General features: G+C 35.3%; 1 protein-coding gene and 1 pseudogene across 2 annotated transcripts in view; one reads left to right on the forward strand and one right to left on the reverse strand.

The window, feature by feature from the left end:
- LOC122468731 overlaps positions 1–728 on the reverse strand; it is a 37,042-nt pseudogene extending 36,314 nt beyond the window's left edge.
- GLRA3 (glycine receptor alpha 3) overlaps positions 645–21,179 on the forward strand; it is a 202,434-nt gene continuing 181,899 nt past the window's right edge. For both annotated transcript variants that reach the window (XM_043565360.1, XM_043565367.1), the window contains exon 1: positions 645–1,207. In XM_043565360.1, coding sequence (XP_043421295.1) covers positions 1,137–1,207 — 71 coding nt within the window. In that variant the 5' untranslated portion in view covers positions 645–1,136. The remainder of the gene's footprint in view (positions 1,208–21,179) is intronic.

A 21,179-nucleotide genomic window follows, 5' to 3' on the forward strand; every position in this document is an offset into this window, starting at 1 on the left:
CCCCTTCACTTGAATTTATTATTAAGATATGGAAAGTGTGTACGGAAAAAAAAATGTTGGGTGGCATTGTGCCTCTAAGTAGTCATCTCTTTAGATTTCCCACCTTCATCTTTTTAGAACCCTTATTACAACTGAAGAAAACTCAACTTAGTCCACTCAACAATGTTTCCTGGCCAGAAGGAAGCTGGTTAGTGTTATGAGAATTTTAGAAGCAGCTGGTTCTCCGGTTCTGCTGATGCTCATGAACCATATTCTCTGCTCTTCTCTAGCCTTTTCTAAGCGTTTGGGTTTACTGTTGACTCCTGAATTTTGATATGAGGTCAAAGAGATGGGGTCACATCTGAAAAGACCTTTCTTCCCAAATTGTGCCTTTTCCCGGAAGAAAACAGAAAAGGGTCTCTCCAGCGCTGTTTTGCTACCTAATTCACAAAAGCCGCTGACTTTCCCAATGCTTAGTCCTGAGGCTTTCTTCCCTCAACTCCCTCCAGTCAGAGTTAAGGCTCTGCACCAGTTATTCACTGCTTTTTTTAAAAGGGTAAAGTGCTAAGCACGGCCTACGGTGATGAGTAGCCTGCCACTCAGTCCCGCTGTGCGGTCGTGATTGGAGAACAGAACAGTGTCGTTTGGCTCCGCCCCCGCTTCCCTTTGCCGCGCTAGCGGTGTCGGGTTTTACTCAAAGGTGGAGAGTGGGATTCGGCGGGCGGCGCTAGGAGCAGGTGAAGAAGCATCCTTGTTCCGGCTGTTGCTGTTATTCTTTCTCCGGTGTCTGAGTCTGGGAAAGACAAGCTTTCTTTGCTGCTAGAGCTTCAGTGAACTGTTGCCCAGAACCTAGGCACTTCAGACATTTCATCTCACCCCTTATTCCGCGTTCACCGTGTAAACCACCTGCACATTTGTAACCCTGTGAATCTTCCTTCTGCTCAATGCCCAGAGAAGGGGTCTAAAGGGAATTTCAAGTGTTTGAAAGACAGGGTCTTTGCCGACTGCGGGGAGCTGTCTAAGGTGCTGAAGCTTTTCAGGCGTTCGTCTCCTGCAACACCACGCAGAGTTAGATTGCACATTTTTCGTTCCTGGCTTTCTCATCCCCCATGCCTTGGATAAGATTAATTTCAGGATCGTGAAAATCTCTCCGTATCATGGCCCACGTGAGACACTTTCGGACATTCGTTTCAGGATTTTACTTCTGGGAAGCAGCACTGTTACTCAGGTGAGTCCACTTGTATTTAACAGTTGAAGAATTCATTTAAGCCTGTGCACTAGGTTTCAACCACTTGTTATTGATGAAGTCGAGAATGCAATTCGAAATTGCATTGAAAGTATCCCTTAAATCGTATTGTTGTCTACCTAAAACTGTCTAGCAGTCTATCAAGATCCCTAAAAACATGTAACTTTGCTCTATTTTCACTATATAGTGCTTTTTAAGTAACTGGCCTCATATTATTTGCAGCTAAGATTACCTTTGGAAAATTATTTCCAAAACCTAGGTCTTCTTTCTCAAATTGCTTTTGAGTTTCATTTTTCTAAGTGAAATACAAATTCTGAGTGTTACTCTTTTTTTTGAAAGTTAGAAAACATTTAGTAATTAGAAGTAATTAGAAGTAATTAAATGGCAAAAAAAATCTAGAACATAAGCATTTACTCATCAGAGAAATTCTGAGCATTATTGATACATCCAGAGGTTAAGTTAAATAAATAAATAACACTTAAGGCCTTGTAAGTACCAATTCTAAAGGGCTTAGGTCAGGTAATACGTGAAGGCAAAGTCATAAATAAATCATTAGATATGTTTTATGTCAAGAATAATCTTTTGGGAGAAAGTGATACTACAATAAACCTACTAAAGAATAAAATTGTTTTATGATATGTAATTTTCTTATCATGTCCAGTCATATTTGGTGGGATTTATTTATTTATTTTTTAATAGAGACTAGTCAAAAGATGAGATAATTTAACCCCTATTCTTAAAAAAATTTTTTTTGAGTTTATTTATTTATTTTGAGAGAGAGAGAGAGAACATGCATGAGCAGGGGAGGGGCACAGAGAAAGTAACCCCTATTCTTAATACAACAATATATAAGCAAGGTTCTTCTCATATAGACTTTTGAACCACCAATGTAAATTTTAATTTACTAGTGTAAATACCTTAATATTTCATTTTTATGGCTCTCAAGCTTTTCAAGAGAATTAAAATCAAATAATTGGAATAACTAAGTTGTGTGTATATTAATTTCTATTTGAAGTATGTAAATATTGTCTTCTAGGTTGCTATGTCAGTTTTTCACCTTTGGGCACCTTAGAAAAACATAGCGTATCTCATAAAAACTGCCTTACAGGAAGTTATGTTATTTTGATGTAACTGTAGTAAGAGGAATTAATTGTGAAGGTTATTATAATTTCAAAATTATTTTTTTGAAGTATGGGTTGAACCACTGTAAACTAGGATATTTTCAGTGAAAAATATTTTAATGTGACTAAATTTTTATAACGACAATTGTCACAAATTTTACTATTTGTGACATGATTAAAACAAAGAGTGTAACATTTTTATATTTATAAAAATTTCATGGACAGGGGTACAAAATTCATGTTTTAAGTGAAATGGGTTATTTTACTTTAATTACTTCTTAATATCTTAGATGACGGTATGCATTTTTTTTTTCAAATAAATCAGAATAGCTTAGTGGTAGACACTTAGTTAGGAAGTTTAATGTCAGTAACTAAACCATTTTGGTCATTAAGGTCAAATTTGTATACTGGTAATTCACTATATTTGTTATAATATATTCTTAAGTATATAATCTTCACCATTACATCCTTTGATTTTTGTCTAGTTTTATTTAAATTAACACAAATTTAATTTCAAATTAATGATCATAATTGTAAAAATGTACCTTCATTAATATTAAATAATTGTAATTTAAAATGCTCTTTGTGAATAATCCAAAAATGCAATCCCTTGAAAAATACGTACCCAGTATAGAAGTTTGTGCGATACATATATTCTTTATCAAGTTTTTCCTTTCTTCTTTTATAAATTGAATAAAATTTTTCTCTTAGACTGGTCTTAGATGAGAGTAATTCATTGCTCTATGAAGAACTTTAATCATTTAAATTTTTTAATCATTTAAATTAAAAATTTAGGGGTGCCTGGGTGACTCAGTCAGTTAAGTGCTGACTTTCGCTCAGGTCATGATCTTGTGGCTAGTGAGTTTGAGCCCCACGTTGGTCTCTGTGGTGATAGCTCAGAGCCTGGAGCCTGTTTCAGAATCTGTGTCACCGAATCTCTCTGTCTCTGCCCCTCCTCCACTCATGCTCTGTCTCTCTCTGTCTCGCTCTCTGTCAAAAATAAAAAAATAAAATAAAATAATAAAAAAGTAAATATATTTATTTTCAGTGATGCCCCTTAAAAGAAAATTTCCTATAGTTAAAAAAAAAAAAGCGAAGCTCCTTCTGCTGGAAATATTTTGTAAAATAAATATCTTTAGGAAAACTATTCTTTATCACTAAGTCTGCTCGTATTGAATGAAAAGGAAATATAAAATAAAAAATGAAAACAAAAAGTATTTAGTATTAATTTATAAATGTATCTAACTTAAAAATACTTTTTAGGGCAATTTGGAGGCAAGAATTGCAACTGGAAACATATATTTTTATAATTAAATAATTTACTAGTATAAGCTTCTTTTCATAAGCTTTAAGGATTTTAAAAAATCTTATTGAGATGTAATATACACACAGATACATACACAAATAATAAGCTTCCATGTGAAGTTTCACAAAGATAACACACTCATGTGAAGAGACCATGGATCAAGAAGTAGAATTGCCCTCAAAAAACTAAAAATGAACTAACATATGATCTGGTAGTCCCAGTTCTGGTTATTTATCTGAAAGAATTAAAGTCAGGATATTGAAGAGGTATTAGTAATTCCATGTTTATTGCAGCACTATTTATAATAGCTAAGGTGTGGAAACACCTAAATGTCGATTGACAGGTGAATGGAGAAAAAAAAAGTGGTATATAAATACAAGGGAATACTATGCAGCCTTAAAAAAGAAGGAAATTCTGTAACAACATGGATGGATTTTGAGGACATTATCCTTAGTGAAATAAGCCAGGCATGTAAAGATAAGTACTATGTGGGGGAAAAAAAGTAGAATTGCCAAAACCTCACAAAAACAGTCACCCTCCTACCACCATACCTTTTCCAGGCACCACTTTGTGCGAAGATGATCACTACCCTGACTTATACAACAATGAATATGCTTGCTTTCTTTCTTTCTTTCTTTCTTTTTTTTTTTTTTTTTTGCTTTTGAACTTTATATAAATACTTATTTGAGTGAGCTTTATTTTTTTAAATTTTTTTTCAACGTTTTTTATTTATTTTTGGGACAGAGCATGAACGGGGGAGGGGCAGAGAGAGAAGGAGACACAGAATCGGAAACAGGCTGCAGGCTCTGAGCCATCAGCCCAGAGCCTGACGCGGGCTCGAACTCACGGAGCGCGAGATCGTGACCTGGCTGAAGTCGGACGCTTAACCGACTGCGCCACCCAGGCGCCCCTAGTGAGCTTTATTTTTTAGAAGTATTATGTTTATGTGTTTTGTCCATATTAGTACCTGTAACAATAGTTTATTCTCATTGCTATATAGTATTCCATTACATGAAGACATCACAATTTATCCAGTGTTCTCTGAAGGATATTTGGGTATTTTTTACATTTTGGCTAGTGCTGCTATTAATATTCTTGAACAAATATTTTGTGAATACATGTGAATGCATGCACGTGAATACATACATTTTGCGGGCAGAATGGGTTGGGTCTAAGACTTTCTCTAAGATAAGAATTGTTGGATCATAGAGTGGGCATGAATATGTTTAACTTTATTAGATATTGTAAACTTTCCAAAGTAGTTGTACCTATTGATACTTCTATCAATAATGTATGACAGTTTCTGTTGTTATTACTAGTACAGAATTTGTTAGGGACATATTATAAATATTTATAGCATTTTCTTAGACTATTATTGCAGGCCCACAGATGATATATTTGTCTTGGCATAAGTTTTACTTTTTGTTAAGTTTTATGAAGGCAAAAACATCAAAATAAAAATATTTACTTCTACAATACAATTAGAAGTATTCATTATCAGAATATATCAGGTCTAAAAAATGTAATTTTTAAGGAAGAATTATTAAAAAAGATAATTCTTTTATTCTTTTATTTTTTATTTTATTTATTTTTTAAAAAAGATAATTCTTTTAAAAATACAAGTAAGAAAATTGCATAAACAGATGTGAGAAATCTGAATTTCTTAGCAGTAAAGTTTTTTTTTTTTTTAAGTTTCACACTTCGCTCAGATATTGTAGTTTTCTGAAACAATCCTTCTAGGCTTTTGGGTTCTAGTCCTCATATTAATAAAATAAGGAACAGAACACCAGTGTTCAGCTTTCTTTGAAATGCAGATAAGTGATGATTATGAAGAGCTTGCAGAACAAATTCTAAAAACAGGAGAACTGCCAAAAATATTTCATTTAAATTGATTATTTTCATAAAATACAATTTTATTTTTCATATTTATAATTTGATATCAACTACAGGCTTGCTACTTGAATAAATTATGGTACACTCTGTCAAAAACTAAATATGTGAATTTCAGACTTCATGATAATCACAAATAAAATGCTATCTTGGTTTACTTTGAAGCCTAAGAAAAACATTTTGGCATAGAATTTCTTGGTTTTGCTCTTGGTATGTTTTGGAGAATAGGGAAAATCCTTTTTAATGTTGGCTCTATTTTCTTATGTAAAGTATTAAAGAGAAATGTACTTGAAAGAATAAACTTTCATAATGATTTCCTGTATACAGGAAATACATACAGTAATAGGATTCTATATAGTTTTTTAAAATTGTGCTACACATAATATATGCTTCTTACCTTTGTGTCTATAAATAATCACACATTTCCCAAGTATAGAAGGATCATGGCCCAGTTCTCTGGTCAATGCCTTAGGCAATTTACCCTGCAGATTCAGAAAACAGCTTGCAAAATATTTCCTATGCTATATATATTTTTTTCTCCCTTAACTACATTCACATACTGAGGCAAGTCAATCAACAAATATGTATTTAATGTGTAATTTTAAGCAATTCAACAAGATTCCTTTACCAAATTCTTTGCACAATTTTTTGTGCAATGTACTGTTTGGCTATGGAAGATTGAGAAACTACCACCTTTCCCATCACCGAACTTAAAGGGCAGCAGGGGAGAAAATACAAAGGGCCAAGTAACAAAAGAAAAACACAAACGGCAATGTTTTAGGAAATGTGACGTAGGAAAGCTATCCAGAAGACTTGGTACTTGTGCTGGATCTTGTTAAGATGCTTATTCTGTGGGCAAAAGTGAGCCATAAAGGAAATGATAATGGGCATATTGTATGCTCAGTGAGTGGTGATAGTCAAATTCAGTAAAGAAATTTCGATTTATGGTTTACATTCATATTCTGCTAGCAATAACTACTGAGCTGGCTACAATAACAAACCTGCAGAAATACAGAGAAGGAACAGCTGCCTTTCTCAATAGAATGTGGATAAAATTTAGAAGTAAATAATACTTGTAACTGAATGGTTGTCATTACAGGAATGGTCTCTTAACTTGGCACAAAGTATCTCTGTAAGATTGCTAATAATAATTAGTAACTGTAATAACTATATAAGCCAAAAACAATGGCTAAACTACAAGAAGAAAAGAATAATCTCTTTCTTTTAGAATTTGAAAACTATATTTGAACTTTTCACCAGAATATGGTCTCCTGAAAGAAAGAAAATCAGGTAGAGGATTGGGATTGTCGAAAGAAAGAAGACACTGAACTTGGCTTGGAGTATTTGAGTTTGAAATGCTAGCAGCCGATTTGGTATCCTGCCATCAGCTTGGACTGAAGAGATGATGCTTGAACTGTAGAATTAACAGTCAAAATGTTATGAAGGTGATCATATTGTATGCAAAGAAGAGAGAATAGAGAAAAATATTTATATGCGGTAAGGGTAGAACATTGTAAAGTTGGGCACAGAGAAGTACACAGAGAGCCCTGAGTTAAACTGGAGGTAAGACTGATTATAACCAAGTGACAAAGTCACAAATTTATCATAGTGTTATATAGTCGATCTTAAAGGCCTGCTCATATCAACAGTATATATCTTTCTAAAACTTTTCTATAGAACCTTCCAATGCTGTAATTTCAACTAGCCTTATAATCTTACAATCATAGACGGTACCTTTTATCACTTAGTTTTCTCAGGAGACTTTTAGGGAACTATTTTGAGGAAAGTACATCTTTTTCTTTTCCTTACTTCATGAAGTATATATAATGGATCCTTCTTGATTCTCCCAGCAGACATTCTTGTATCCTTCTCGGTATGATTATCTTCATACTGGATTGACAGTATTTATTGAAAATAAATTCATGTGTAGGTAGATATTTATGTGGAAATGTGGGTTATTTGTCTTTCCCCACTAGGAGAATGGTGTAGCTGTAGCTTTGTTTTGCTTAGGTGAGTGGGTCAGGAATAGAGACATTTGAATCATCTTCAGAGAACTTATTCTGGAATGAAGGCAAGAATTCCAAGACCAGACCAACTGTCTGGCAACAAACAGAAAGTGTGTGAATAAAATGAGCTATTCAGCTACAGAAGACAAAGCTATTCTATCAACTGCAAGCAACCACATAAAGCATTTTAAGGAAACTTAAGTTTGCAATCCTCAGATGTCAGAAAAAGAAAGAATGCATATTAAAAAAAGCAGCTTCGTCATAGTACATTTCCGAAATTCTTTTATAATCTCCATACTGGGGATACTTTTAGGAAGAAGTATTTCCAGTACCTCTAGGACAATTTAATACACAAAAGTGGTAATTTCAGTGGTATAAGTTAAGAATAGCATAAAATCTAAAGGTTATTAGCATCCTCTAAAAATAGATATTGAATGGAATAACATTCAATGAAAATGATGAAGAATTCTCTATGAGTGCATCAAACATTTGCCATAACCAGTTAGAAATTATAGCTGAACACAGATATTTCTGGTACTATTATACAACCATCACCACTGTAGGATGATTGGGCTTACATTAGAGGTAACTGGTCCATCCAATATCTTAACTAAATTTGAGAATCTCTCAGAAATAATCTCTAACAGGTGGTCATCATATAAACTTGAAGATTTCCAGCAATAAGAATGTCTTTACCTTAGAAGGAAACTATTTGTCAAATAATTGTAATCAATAAAAACCAAATGCCATTCCACTTTCTCCTGGCCAAAGTGAACTTTTTCCCCCCATATGTGCCTCCCAAAATATTTGTCTCTGTATTTTTGGCTTGAGTTCTATGCCTCTTCTTCACTTAAAATGACCCTATCGCTCATGGAAAGTGAGCTTTTATGTGAGGCATGGTTTGAAATGATAACCTTTTCTATGCAGTTACTCCATGAATGGAGGTTGGAGTCTCCAGTTTCAGAGGGGCTGTAGCATTCTGCCTGACTTTCTCTATGACTTCATATAAATTTACAGAACAATGAATCCATTCCAGGCAGTATGTGAAGTACTGAGGAAACAGAACTTCAATTTTTAACAATATACCATTGTGGAGGGAAGAACATATAACATCCCTTTCAAATGTGTTTCATATTTTCATGCAAGTCTTCTGTCTCCCTCTTAATTGTAAGTCCCATGATGATAGGATTGCTTCCGATGTTTATTTCACTCCATTATATTTAATTCAATGTCATGCGTGAAATAGATGCTCAATAAACAATAGGTAAGTACTGAGATAACATCTGCCTGTCACATCTGTCTACCTGCCTATGACTTTAGATTTGAATTCTATTTAAATCTGTATTATTACTTAGAGTGAAAAGGGAGTCTGAGTTCAAGATCTCATAAAAGGTAGAAGATCAAACAAATCTCAGATATTACTTACTCTGGCAGCATCTAGTGGAAAAGTAATGGATTTGCTTCTCATTATCACCATGAGAATCTAAAATTTGTGTTGTATAATTCATTATTTCTCAACTTTTCTTTTCACATTATTGCCTCCTAAGGAACCTTTTAAAGATATTTTTAGACTTTTAGATTTTTTTTTCTAATTGTCTTCATGAAATTGTAATACCACAGCATACTATATATTTGCTCACGTATAATATATATAATTTGTGGTATATGTTTTATATACACACACATATATATAACATATATATATATACATACACACACATACACACACACACACACACACACACACACACGGCTTTATACATAAAATAATATGATTTTTGACCCCCAGTATAAAACTTCCACCCCTACCGAGAAGGCATGGTGTATTGGTTGCTATTTTTCCATGATGCTGCTTAGACTAGAGTTGTATAGTTTTGTCATTTTGAGTCATGTCCTATAACTAAAGCAATAGAGGAAGTATTTCCTTGTTTGGATCTTATTATTAGGGCTTTGTAACTTTGTAAAATGAACAAATGGTTGACATCATTTCTCCATTGACATCCTGTGAGATAAGTTAATCCTAAAAGCATTAGAACTTTAGCAACATCTTTTTCCGTAAATACATATGGTTCCCCCAAACCACTAGGATTTTATCAATAAATTTTAAATCATCACTGCCCCTACTAACACCATTATTATATGAATTTCATAATTTCATATGAATATTTTTTATTTAGTTTAGTTTAAAGAGAGAGAGAGAGCATGAGAAAGGGAGAAGGGCAAGAGAGAGACTGAGAATCTTAAGAGGGGTCCAGGCTCAGCACAGAGCCTCATTGATCCCATGACTCTGGGATCATGACCTGAGCTAAAATCAAGAGTCTGAGGGTCAACTGACTGAGCCACCCAGGCACCCCCCACATACAAATATCTTTTGAAAAGAATGTTAGAGTTATTATCATTTAAAGTTTATTTATTTTTCTATTATGTAGACTCTGTTGACTTTCTTTCGTTATCGATGTTAGATAAATGAAAGAGTACACATTTCTTTTTAAAGTTAAATTTCTAATTGTTATAAAACAGGATATCAATAGTTAGTACCTATATTAGCTCTGGATATTCTCCAATACAAGGGTTAAGGATATGTATAAAAATCTGAGAATATGTTACTATTAAAAATAAAAACTGACCGGGGCGCCTGGGTGGCTCAGTCGGTTAAGCGGCCAACTTCGGCTCAGGTCATGATCTCGCGGTCCGTGAGTTTGAGCCCCGCATCGGGCTCTGTGCTGATGGCTCAGAGCCTGGAGCCTGTTTCAGATTCTGTGTCTCCCTCTCTCTGACCCTCCCCTGTTCATGCTCTGTCTCTCTCTGTCTCAAAAATTAATAAGCGTTAAAAAAATAAAAATATAAATAAATAAATAAATAAATAATAAAAACTGAGCCTGGTGGCTCAGTCAGTTAAGCATCTGACCCTTGGTTTTGGCTCAAGCCATGATCTCATGGTCTGTGAGTTCTAGCCCTACATTGGGCTCTACTCTAACAGTGCAGAGCCTGCTTGGGACTCTGTCTCCCCCCTCTGTCTGTCCCTCCCCCATGCTTTGTCTCTCTCTCTCTCAAAAATAAATAAACTTAAAAAAATTTTTTTTATTAGTTTTCTTTATTTTTGAGAGGCAGAGAGAGAGACAGAGCGCGAGTGGGGGAAGGGCAGAGAGAGAGGGAGACCCAGAATCCGAAGCAGCTCCAGGCTCTGAGTTGTCCACACAGAGCCCGACCTGGGGCTCAAACTCACAAACTGTGAGATCATGACCTGAGCTGAAGTCGGATGCTCAACCAACTGAGCCACCCAAGCGCCCCAAATAAACTTTTAAAAAATAAAAACAAAAACTAATTTTCAGAAAATTGTAGTGACAAGTAAAACGCTACAAATAGAAAAGAAAGTTGTTATTAATGGTCAATAAGTGTGACCAAATCATCAGAAAACAGTTTGTCCTGTGATTATTGTTGTTGATATTGTTTTTGTTGCTTTGGGTTCAGACTGTCCATACAATAGTTTATGGTGAGGACTTGGGAGAAGATGAGTGATTTGAACCTCAATAAAATGACCACTCCATCAAATGACTGGGAGGGAAATGTGAGCTCTCTCTGTCTGGCTAATTTCTATTCAACTCACTTTACCTTCTTTAAGAACCCTTCTCTGATCTTTCTCAAGTCTAGGTGAAGATACCTCTTCTGTGCTCCCAAGCACCAAGTGCCTTTATTGCACGTATCCCAGGGGGTAGTAATTGCCTGAATCTTACCTCTAGTTCGAACTGTGAAGTCCTTCAGGGTAGAACAGGAATGTATGTCCAGTTCTATCTTCAGGGCTTGAAAGAGTGTCTAGCACACTGAAAGTGCCCACTCATTTCCAGAATGAAGCATCGTTTTTATTTCTAAAAGCAGATTGACAGTTTCAAATAAATAACTCTTTCTCGGCATAAATAAAAATACCATGTTGATTTCTCTGCCTTTAGGACTCAGGAGGAAACTTGGTAAGCAATTTGGCGCTTTGGTTTTTCTTTATTCCTAATTTTATTTTTTCTGTGGTAATATATTTACCCACTTGCCTCTTATCTCTATCTTACAGAAAAAATTTTTTTAGAAAAAAGTATCTACATGTTTTCATTTTTCTCACTACTCACTGATGCCTCACTTGTTCCTATTTGGGATATATCCCCACCTGTACTAAATGAAGCAGTACCGAGCTTTCATATTGTGACAGCTTCTTCTTTTCTAAACGTTGGAAAAATGCAAATAGCATTTCATATAATAATGACTGTCTATAATAATATATAATATATATATCATATATAGTAATAGTTCATATGATAATAGTTATTAAAATAATTATTAAATGTATATATAAAATGTTCATATGTATGCATATATAAAATATATATACTATGTCTTTAAATCAATATATAGCTTTTAATTATATACTTTTTATAAGATCTTTGCACTGGAAAGGGAAGACATAACTAAATGAACATCTTAAATAGTAATCAAATAAATAATGCATATTCTCAAGACATCGTATTTAAATTTTTATTTTTTTTTTAAGTTTATTTTGAGAGAGAAAGTTTGAGCAGGGGAGAGGCAGAGAGAGAGGGGGGTAGACAGAGAATCTCAAGCAGGCTGTGTGCTGTCAGTACAGCCTGATGTGGAGCTCAGTTTCATGAACCATGAGATCATGGCCTGAGCAGAAACCAAGAGTCAGATGCTTACCTGATTGAGCCACCCAGGTACACTTAAATTTCTATTATTGTGCTATCACAATTCTGGGATCAGAATCACTGACAATATTCCAATTCCCTAGATAAACTGAGACCATTGATATCACAGACTAGTTATTTTTGAATTTTAATCTGTTTATTCATATACTTCTAATGTTTTAGGCCCACGGGACTCTATGAAGGGTGGTTTGAACAATAATTTCTTTTTTGCTGGCAACTATAAAAAATGTAGTCGTGAACAACTACCCAAATAGTCGCAATTATAAATATTAAGGGAAAAAAATCTTTTTTTTTTAATGGAAAGGAGAAATTCTTTATAAAAAAGAAAGGAATTTAAATAGACCTTAAGCAGTTGACAGAAGTTAAGCAGGCAGAAAAGGGGGATCACTTCAGGCAGGAAAAAGCATTGTTAGCAGAGGCAACAGGCCTCTTTCCATGAGAAACGGAGGGTATTGCAAACTTCATATTAACAGTTCTACCTTGGGACCCCCAAGTTTCCCTTTCCTTTCCTTTCCTTTTCCTTCCCTTCCCTTCCCTTCCCTTCCCTTCCCTTCCCTTCCCTTCCCTTTTTCTTTTTTTCAATTTATTTATTTATTTATTTATTTATTTATTTATTTATTTATTTTTGAGAGAGAGAAAGTGTAAGCAGAAGAGGGGCAGAGAGAAGGGGAGATGGGGACAGTGGGGATGGAGGATCTGAAGTAGGCTCCATGCTGAGAGCCCCATGCAGGGCTTGAACTCACAACTCATGAGATTGTGACCCAGGCTACACTCAGATACTCTTAACCAACTGAGCCACCCAGGAGCCCCCCAAGTTTCTGTTCCTAATAAATCCATGCTTAAGTTGTTTTAGGACTAACTTCACAGGAAAAATCTGTATGACTATCCTTGGGTGTTAGGAAAACATCAGCAAATGTTTATTCAAATAATTTTTTTCTATTTCTAAACAAAATGTTTCATTGTCATCATTTGATTATGAGGAATAAAATATTTGAATAAGCTGTGTTATATCCGTTTGTTCTGTTGATGTCAATATACACATATTTTTATTAATTTGTATTATTTAAATGTGTTTATTCTGTATATCAGAAGTCTAAGGGCCAAAACTTAATTAATTAGCAGACTAAATAAAACAAAAATCCAAGAAAAGAAGAGATTTTTGACCTCATAGTTTTATAAACAAATGGTTACATTCCTAACAAATGAAAGAAGAATGACGTGTGTAATGAAATCTTAACCTTCAAAACTTAAAAACAATCTCTGTATACATTTATTTCTACTAAAAAATTACAAAACACTCTAATATGCACTATGTAATATTTTCTATCCGTTCTTAAATTATTCCTTTTTAGGAAGAGACTTAACCCTTATTAAAATACTGACCGAACTTTGTATAGTATATCCCACTGCATGGTAAGAATAAATGAACCTCTGTGTCCTTAACTAGCATCTTGTTTTATTTATTGGAAAGAATAGAGGTAGCAGGGGATCATATGGGTGAAATTATTAGATATCTCCTATCTGTTTTATGTTGTTTCTTTGTAACAACCTTAAACAACTTTAAAAGATTGTGAAATCCTTTTTTTCCCTTTAAATCCATGAAATTTAGGGTATCTCTTTCTTCTTGTGAATCTTAAATAGGATGAGAACCATCAAAGACACTGACTCTGTTGCAGACCTCAATTGGTACCTCCTGAGATTATAGTAGAAAATTAGGTTTTATGTGTAACCTAAATATTTCATTCTAAGTATTAACATGTGAACTTATAATTTTGCTCCACTTAAAAATGCCAAAGTGTATATAACATTCTCTGTGTGTATATGTACCATTATCATCCATATTAACTTAAAGCAGAGATTGCATTGGAAAGTTTAATTGAAATGCAAAAAACAATTCAAATTCCTACAGCAAGTAAAAATTCAAACTAAAAAAAAAAAGTACTAAAAAGAAGATGAGATGTATACCTTTATAGGAAATAGCTAGTTTATTTTAGGTGTGTTCTAAATTAACTTTTCTTGAATTCTATCTTCTCTGTTCATGCATTTGTGTGTACACATGAAAACAAGAAGAAATTTGGAGAAAGAAGACTCAGGGAATGGTCTCAGTCCTGTTTTTGAAGGGTTGAGTGACCTTTCTATAGACTGAGTGATTGTATTTAATATACTACTTTATAAATAGAATGTGTAGCACTTTATCCATCTACAGAGTACTACTGTTTTGACTAAGATAGTCAGACATGTGATAATTTCTCTTTAACAGAAAGTATGTACCTAGCATTACAGCTATAATTCCTCGCTTTATTTAATATCAGTTGGCTTTTTCCAAATCTATTTCCCCACCCCCTAACATCCATTGTAGTGGTAGATGTGATAGATGTTGAGTGGTAGCAAGATAAACAAGGGATGAACAGAGTCCTTTATTGCTGTTGTTAGTTCAGATTAGTCTCATTTCGAGTGACAGAAAGCACACAATAAATAATATTGGCTTAAGAAAGATTCTATTTTTCTTACAAAAACTAGAAAAATAAAAATAAAAACAAAAACAACTATGGATACGAGCAGGCCAAAGTCTGGAATGGGTGTTTACCAATCCTTCCTTCTACCTTGTTGTTTTGCCACTCTTAACGTGGTTTCTTCCTTGAGATCCAAGATAGGTGTTCTGATTCCAGTGATTGTAGGTATTTTCCAGCTATCAGAAAAGAGAAAGGGGCTTCTATTTGAAGGCACTCCCAAGAAGTTAAAGATTTCCCAGTCTCCCTAGCAGCTTTGTGTGTCCTTGTGACCAGCTTCTGGCCACCACGTTGTAAATAGAAATGACACATTTAACTTCTCTGAAGTGCCATCTGGGGGAGATCCAGAAGTTCCAGATCACATTTTGCATTCTGCCTGATGGAACTCAGTCTTTATCTGAAGCAAAAGGGAACCAATGAAGTAGGAGAGGAGCATGATCAGACTGTGGTTCAGAAATAATCACTAAAGAAGTAACGTGGAGAACTGAAAAGAAACTATGTTGATGGTGGGCGAGGCAAAACTGACATCAAGGAAAGTAGTTCAGGGTCAAGCAATAGAACATCCTAAAAATGGAGAGAAAGGAGCAGATGGAAGAAATGACAAAAAGAAAAGGAAAAAAAAAAAGACTCGTCCACTAGTTGGGCATGAGGAAAACAGAAGAGTCTAGAATAATTCTCGCAATCATACTTTTAGTAACTGGGTGAACAATACTGCCATGACACAAACAAAACAGAAGAAAAGGGGAGCAGCCATGTAGAAAAGTATCCTAATTTAAGTTCCAGATCTGGATAGCGAATGTCATGCCTGTAAGATATTCAGTTACTGAAACACTTCAGCATAGAGGAGGGAGTATGAGACCTGGGAATAGATCAGATTGGAGGACTAGAATTCTGGGGCAGGGTTTTTTATACTTGAGTACACATGGATATTTCATCCCATTGGGGTAGGCAAAGAGCCTGGTGACTCACAGAGTCGTCAAGCCTGGCTCTAGCTGCCCCAGATCTTGTCTCACATGCTGCAGGCTGAGCTGTGGATATAGCACACCTATAATCACTGGGGCTTGCAGATGTGGAAAAGTCCTTCCCTGCCTAGGGCACTGCAACTGAAAATGTGGCCCTTCAGCCAGCACAGTAACTGTCACCTCAGAGGCTATTAGACCTGCGGGGTCTGAATTCCACCACAGACTTACTGAATCTGCATTTTATCATGTCCTCCAGATGATTCATAAGCACATTTAGGTTTGAAAAGCACTATTTTAAGAACATAGTCTTCTAAGGGATGGGCAGAAGGAGAAGTACTGGGGGAATAAAAAGGCAGGTATAGTAAGAAAAAAAGGAGAATTAGCACAGAGTATGTCACAGAACCTAACAGAAGAGTTTCAGAAATGAAAGAATAATCAACAACATCAAATGCCATAAAAGCAAAAAGAAATATAGAAGATTATTAGTAGCCTTTTCAAGTGCATTTTTGGTACACGTGTACAAATATGATAGCATTACATTGAACAATGAGCTAAATAAAAAGATAAATACAGATTCTTTTTTTTTTTTTCCAAGAGGCTACTAGACAGAGAAGTAACAGTGGACACAGTTGAGATAGGCGATTGTTGATTTGTTTTGGTTGTGTTTTTGAAATAGCAGGAGATTTAAGCTTGTTTACAGCCCGGAAGAAAGATGCCAAGAGCTCGGGAAACGCTTTAGGAAGAGACAAGAGGGGGTCCGGAAGAGGAGGGACAATCACTGATTAGATGAAAAAGAAGAATTTTAAGAGCAATAGTCGAAAGGTAGCTTTTGAGCCAGAAGAGTAAGAAGTCTCTTTGTGTGGCTGGATAGAAGGTTAGAATAGATGCAGAATATGGCAAGCTGAAAGATATGGGAATTGTGATTTCATAATTCAGCAGTTGAATGCTCAATTATCTCTTTGAAGTAGGAGGCAAGGTCATCAGCTGAGATAAAGGTAAACAATGAAGCAAATAAGTTTAGGCTGACTTCACAGTTACAAAAGAGAATAGAGCCCAGAGTCTACCTTACTTCTAGTGCCCTGGTAGGGCTGTGCTCAGAGTCCTCCCAGAGGATTCAGCCCAGCCCCCTTATGGCAGGTGCCCTCACTCTACAATAGGTGAAAGAAGTCTAGAGACAGGGGTCCTTATTCAGACCACTTTAATTTACGTGGCGGGGCCAGAGGTGGAACCTACCTCACCTCATGCAAATTAACTGCTTATTTTTCCAAGTGAGATCGGTAAATTGAGGAGGGCACCTTTTGGGATGAGCACTGGGTGTTGTATGGAAACCAATTTGTCAATAAATTTCATAAAAAAAAAAATAAAAATAAAAAAAATAAAAATACAATTCGGTTATTCTAAAGTAGAAAAAGCAATGATTGCATCACTCCTTAAAAGGTGAAATGTGACTCATTCAATTAGAATCATGGTAAGATTTACTTATTGATATTTTCCTTAAAAAATACAAAAATGAAACCCACTGTCAAAATTTTACTTTGCTCTCATGTTCTACACGTGAACACCAAGCGTGGCAACGCTAGCATACATTTTAGACTCACAACTCTGAACTATTCCTTTTATATCTCTACTGTGGCTAGCCTTTTCCTATAAAGCATCATCTCTAGGGATTTTGTTATGCTTGATTAAAAGAAAACATATGCTCTCACTGCCACAGGAAATAACTTCTATAATCTAGGGGGTTTTAAAATCCTTTTGTTTCCTGGGAAACCATAAACACGTTTCCCAAAATAGCTTAGGCATATACAAAGAAGGAAGGTGGGAAGAGGGGAGGAGGAGACCCAGGTGAGGCAGGGGGAGCAGAGGAAAGGAGAGTCCGAGAGTGAGCACCCTCAGCTGTGCTTGAAGTATGGTGTTGACACCAGTGATTGTACCTTCCTCATCTCTTTTTTTGATTTTTAAAAAGAATATGGTTCAATAAAAACCTTCGTTAAGAAAAGGAAAACAAAAGCCTTGATGGATAGTCAAATTTTCACTTGAGGGACATTGAATAGCACCACACTCATTGCTATATTTACCTTTCCTTCCCACTTCCAATTATAAACTCTTTTCTACTTTAGTGTTTGAATCTCTCCTTCATTCTGTGCCATTTCTCTCTTCTTACAGGGATGTAATGGTCAGACAAATATAAGGCTTCCTGCACCACAGGGAGAAAAAGGTCCAATCTGCCTTCCATATGCATAAGTCAGACCACCTTCCATTGAAAGGTGACATTAACATAAACATTTGCAGTCACACAAATGGGAATATCTACTAAAATCTAAATGTCTGTGCTCTGCTGATTCAGTATTATTCAGGAAAAGAAATTTCGTATGACTCCACTTAAATATTCTCTGTACATCTCTTTCAGATTCAGAGACTCTAGAGATTGGTACTTTAAAATATCATGCTTTTATGCCCTGAATCTTATTGATTTGGGGATTTACAAAAATGTGTTTCATTAGTAGGCACTGATGCAAGCACAATTAGTTGAAAATAGAAAGTAGAGAGCTGAAAACAAAGCAATACTGCTTCTGCTATCCTGTTTCCTTTGTAAATATCTCTAACTCAGTTACAATCTCAGGTAAAAGGATGATTGCTGTATCACTCTCCCTGGGTAGTGGGATTAAGATGCTTTCTTCTTATTTTTTATTGTATTTTTATGAATTGTTTTGTACAATGAACATAGATTAACTTTTAACAAATTAAAACAAATTTAATGTTTATTTTATTTTTGAGAGAGAGACAAAGTGTTAGCAAGGGAGGGGCAGAGAGAGAGGGAGACACAGGATCTGAAACAGGCTCCAGGCTCTGAGCTGTTAGCACAGAGCCCCATGTGGGGCTCAAACCCATGAACCACGAGATCATGACCTGAGCTGAAGTTGGACGGTTACCTGACTGAACCACCCAGATACCCCTAGATTAAATAAAATTTATAGTGTCTTTTAAAACAAGATTTGTACATATTTTAAAGGTCGAAGAGGGGCGCCTGGGTGGCTCAGTCGGTTAAGCGTCCGACTTCAGCTTAGGTCATGGTCTCACGGTTTGGGGGTTTGAGCCCCTTGTCAGGCTCTGTGCTGACAGCTCAGAGCCTTGAGCTGGCTTTGGATTCTGTGTCTCCCTCTTTCTCTGCCCCTGCCCTGCTCATGCTCTGTCTCTCTCTGTCTCAAAAATAAATAAAACATTAAATAAAGTTTAAAATAAAATAAAATAAAATAAAATAAAATAAAATAAAATAAGTCAAAGAGGTGTCTTGCCAAATAAGATTCAGAAGAAAAACAATTCTTGGTAACATTGCCTCCATCTATTTGATTAATCACTTTCAAATTATCACTAGAAATGTCGTTCTAAAACTGGCGATCTTTTGATAAGTTAAGCTGGTTGAGGTATATTTGGAATATAAGGAACAAATTTGTCAAATTGAACTCTATCAAACTGAACTCTAGAAGGACTCTAGAAATTGTAGCAAAGTAGTATATTAGTGCTATGAGATGAGTTCCAATAAGACGAGTTATATGACACAGTCTCTGCCTTTAGCCAGGCAGTTTCCAGCTAGTGGAGGAGATCTTGGCAGGTTATCACCCATCAACAATGGAAACCAGTGGATGACAGAACCAAATGGCTTAGAAGAATTTAGTGGAGGAGGGATCACTTCCAGGTCAGATAAGCAAAGAAAAGCAATGTAGAGAACATGCCTTTTAATCAAAAGAATTGGTAAGATTCCCTAAGGCAGGCAAACATGTGATCAGGGCATATTCTGGATTTCGAGCAATTACTATTGTGACTACTAGAGTCCCCTGACCATCTTCTGACTGAAGGAAAAGTTAAGTCTATTCGAAGAAGAGTTCACCTTTCCAATTTTGATTTTGTTGATATCCAATGTTTTTTTTTTATTAAATTTATTGTTCAAGAGCACACTGTACTCCACAGAGTCAGAGCAAATTCCTTGATCACTTTTCAATTCAAAAGAATAGGTTTAGAGGTGGTGAACTTTGTGCATACCAGGTATGAGTGTGTGTGGTGGCGCGGGGGGGGGGTGGCTGGTGAGTGAACACAACTAGAATAAGAGAATTTCAAAACACACTCTGTAGAGGTTATGGTCTAGAATCAGGCTAAGGGAAGAAGCCTCTTTTGGTAAGTCAGAAGAAAAAATAAAGAAATTCCCTTCTCAGAAGGAAGGGAGGGACAACTGTACTTATGAGGAACGTTTTATTATTTGTGATTCATTTTGAGGAATTAAGTACTATTTCACTGATTTGTGAAAGAAAAGGTAATACTGACAACATGTTTTCTGTTGTACGTTACTAAAGAGATTAGGAATGTAACTAGCACTTTTTTAGAGGTGCCTTGATGGCTCAGTCAGTTAGGCCTCCGACTCTTGATTTCAGTTCAGACCATGATCTTATGGTTCATGGGATCAAGCCCTGTGTTAGGCTCTGCACTGACAGTGCTGAGCCCACTTGGGATTCTCTCTCTCAAAATAAATAATTATAATAATAATAAAAACATTAAAAAAATGTAGCATTTTTCAAAAAGCATATATATGCAACTGCTATAATAACTGATGTGTAACAACCACAAATTTACCTTTGTGATTTTGAGTTTAATCATTACAGGCACTTAATTAAAATCAATTGCAAAGTATTTATGTGAATTTAATTTTACTTATTTATAATTACTTAAGTAATACATGATTATGTTTTCAGTATAAAAATCCAAGTATTTTGGATAAATCAAAACTCCCCCTTGGTCACAATTACTGTCTTCTTCTGGTCTCTTTCCATTCTCTCAGTCATTCTACCCCAGAATAGATGGGTGGGTCTTCTATTTGAGGGGTTTGGAAGAAAAATCTGGACCAGCATAGCCTAGTGCTTTTCTGTTCCGTTTCCACTTCAGACCTTGAGAAGGTGTGGATATATATGCATCATTCAAAATTCAGCGTTGGGAAGCTAATGTGTCTTCAGATAACAGATACATTCTCTAGAATCAGTTTTATCAGTTATAAGATCATGTTATTATCCCAAATCCTTCACCCTTTTGAAAACATTTTTCGAATTGTTCCACATTTGGAGAGAGAAAGGGAGAATGCTATTTCGGATCCCCTTTGACCCCGAGGTTATGCTAAAAACGTTATTTTGCACTTGCTATTTCTTTTATTCAATGGTATTTCTTTAAATACTTTCTATTTTGGAACACATAGAATGCTTTATTGTATAAATCTAAAGTAGGATGATATTAGAGATTTTTAAAAACACATTTATAGCTACTTAGGCCATTTCCTATTTTATTAATACAGCCAATTTTGCATTAAATAATGCTTGTCATAAGGAGGATGACTTAATAATTTAAATATAGACCATGAAATTCTCCTTTAAAGTAGTTGTATATGCCTTTCTTCAGTGTATATTGCTTATAAA

Source organism: Prionailurus bengalensis, chromosome B1, assembly GCF_016509475.1.
Source record: "Prionailurus bengalensis isolate Pbe53 chromosome B1, Fcat_Pben_1.1_paternal_pri, whole genome shotgun sequence".
Classification (NCBI taxonomy): Eukaryota; Metazoa; Chordata; class Mammalia; order Carnivora; family Felidae; genus Prionailurus; species Prionailurus bengalensis.